The sequence below is a fragment of the Fukomys damarensis genome, unplaced genomic scaffold, assembly GCF_012274545.1.
Source record: "Fukomys damarensis isolate Sample0158 unplaced genomic scaffold, DMR_v1.0_HiC HiC_scaffold_23, whole genome shotgun sequence".
Lineage (NCBI taxonomy): Eukaryota > Metazoa > Chordata > Mammalia > Rodentia > Bathyergidae > Fukomys > Fukomys damarensis.
Window position 1 is genome coordinate 23,864,415 of NW_022900935.1, and position 1,006 is coordinate 23,865,420.

A 1,006-nucleotide genomic window follows, 5' to 3' on the forward strand; every position below is an offset into this window, starting at 1 on the left:
AGGGGCCGTCGGCGCTGGACTGAGTAACTCCAGTTATGGGGACCGCGGCAGAACTGGGCTGTCTGTGCGGGCGGAAGGGCCTGGCCCCGCCCCTGGAGTCCTGGGGTCTGGGGTAGATCTGTCCCACCTGGATCTCCGCGGGGCATCGAGGCGCTGGCAGGCCGAGCCCCGCGACTCCCAGTCACTGTGGGAGATGGTGGAGGAGCACGTTCCCCTCGCTGAGCGGCCTGAAGTGAAGAGGATTCTGGGGGAGGCGGCGGTGGACCTGAGCCTGGAGCTGCGGGCCGAGGTGGGGAGTGGGAGGGGCCACGCCTAGGCTTGCCCGCGGGACGTCCCACCTGCCGGCCCCAGGCCCTGCTGGGTGACCCTCGAGAACTTGTCTCACTCTTCCCTTGGCCTATCTTGTTTAGTTCTGCCCTTCCCCACCACGCCCGTCCTCTCCCTGCCCAGGCACAGTGTCCCAGCTCTGCCTTGCAGGTTGCGATGCTGCGGGCACTGCTCCAAGAATCGCGGTCCTCCCAAGTCCCCGACTCTCACCCCATCTCTGATCCTTCCTCCCTTCTGGCACCACCGCCCCATCTGAGAGACCTTGTGCGCCAGGAACTCCGGCAGCTCCTCCAATGTCTCCGGCAAAAGGCCATCCGCGAGGGAAGGTGGGAACCTCAGTCCTGGGCCCCTTCCCCAGACATCAGATGTGCCACCGGTCTCTGACAGGGGCTCCTGTGTCCTTCGTGTGCGCCTTCTGCAGGGACCAGGCCCAGGCATGGGCCCAGTATAGCCCCAGGGTCCTCCACTTTGCCTTGGAGGAGTCCAGGTGTGACTTGCCAGAACAGGTGTTCCACAGGAGAGCTGGTGAACCCAGGTGAAGTGGTGGTAGAGGAGGAGGGATCTATCTCTACTTGGTCTTAGCCAACTGGTGGGTTCCACCTGTCTCCACGGGGTGGGGGGAGGCTTGCCTTTTTTTTTTTTTTTTTTTTTTTTTTTTGGTGCCGGTTTAGCTTTGGCG

The 1,006-nt window shown here is 63.0% G+C and overlaps 1 protein-coding gene across 3 annotated transcripts in view; it reads left to right on the forward strand.

Moving 5' to 3' along the window:
- The first annotated feature begins 6 nt into the window (after positions 1-6).
- The window catches only part of Ccdc24 (coiled-coil domain containing 24), a 4,468-nt gene continuing 3,468 nt past the window's right edge, over positions 7-1,006 (forward strand). The window contains exons 1-3 of one of the 3 annotated variants that reach the window (XM_033767859.1): positions 7-289; positions 478-688; positions 745-862. In XM_033767859.1, the coding sequence (XP_033623750.1) occupies positions 194-289; positions 478-688; positions 745-862 (425 nt within the window). In that variant the 5' untranslated portion in view covers positions 7-193. The remainder of the gene's footprint in view (positions 290-477; positions 689-744; positions 863-1,006) is intronic. The other 2 variants (XM_019209210.2, XM_019209211.2) reach the window with 2 other exon arrangements.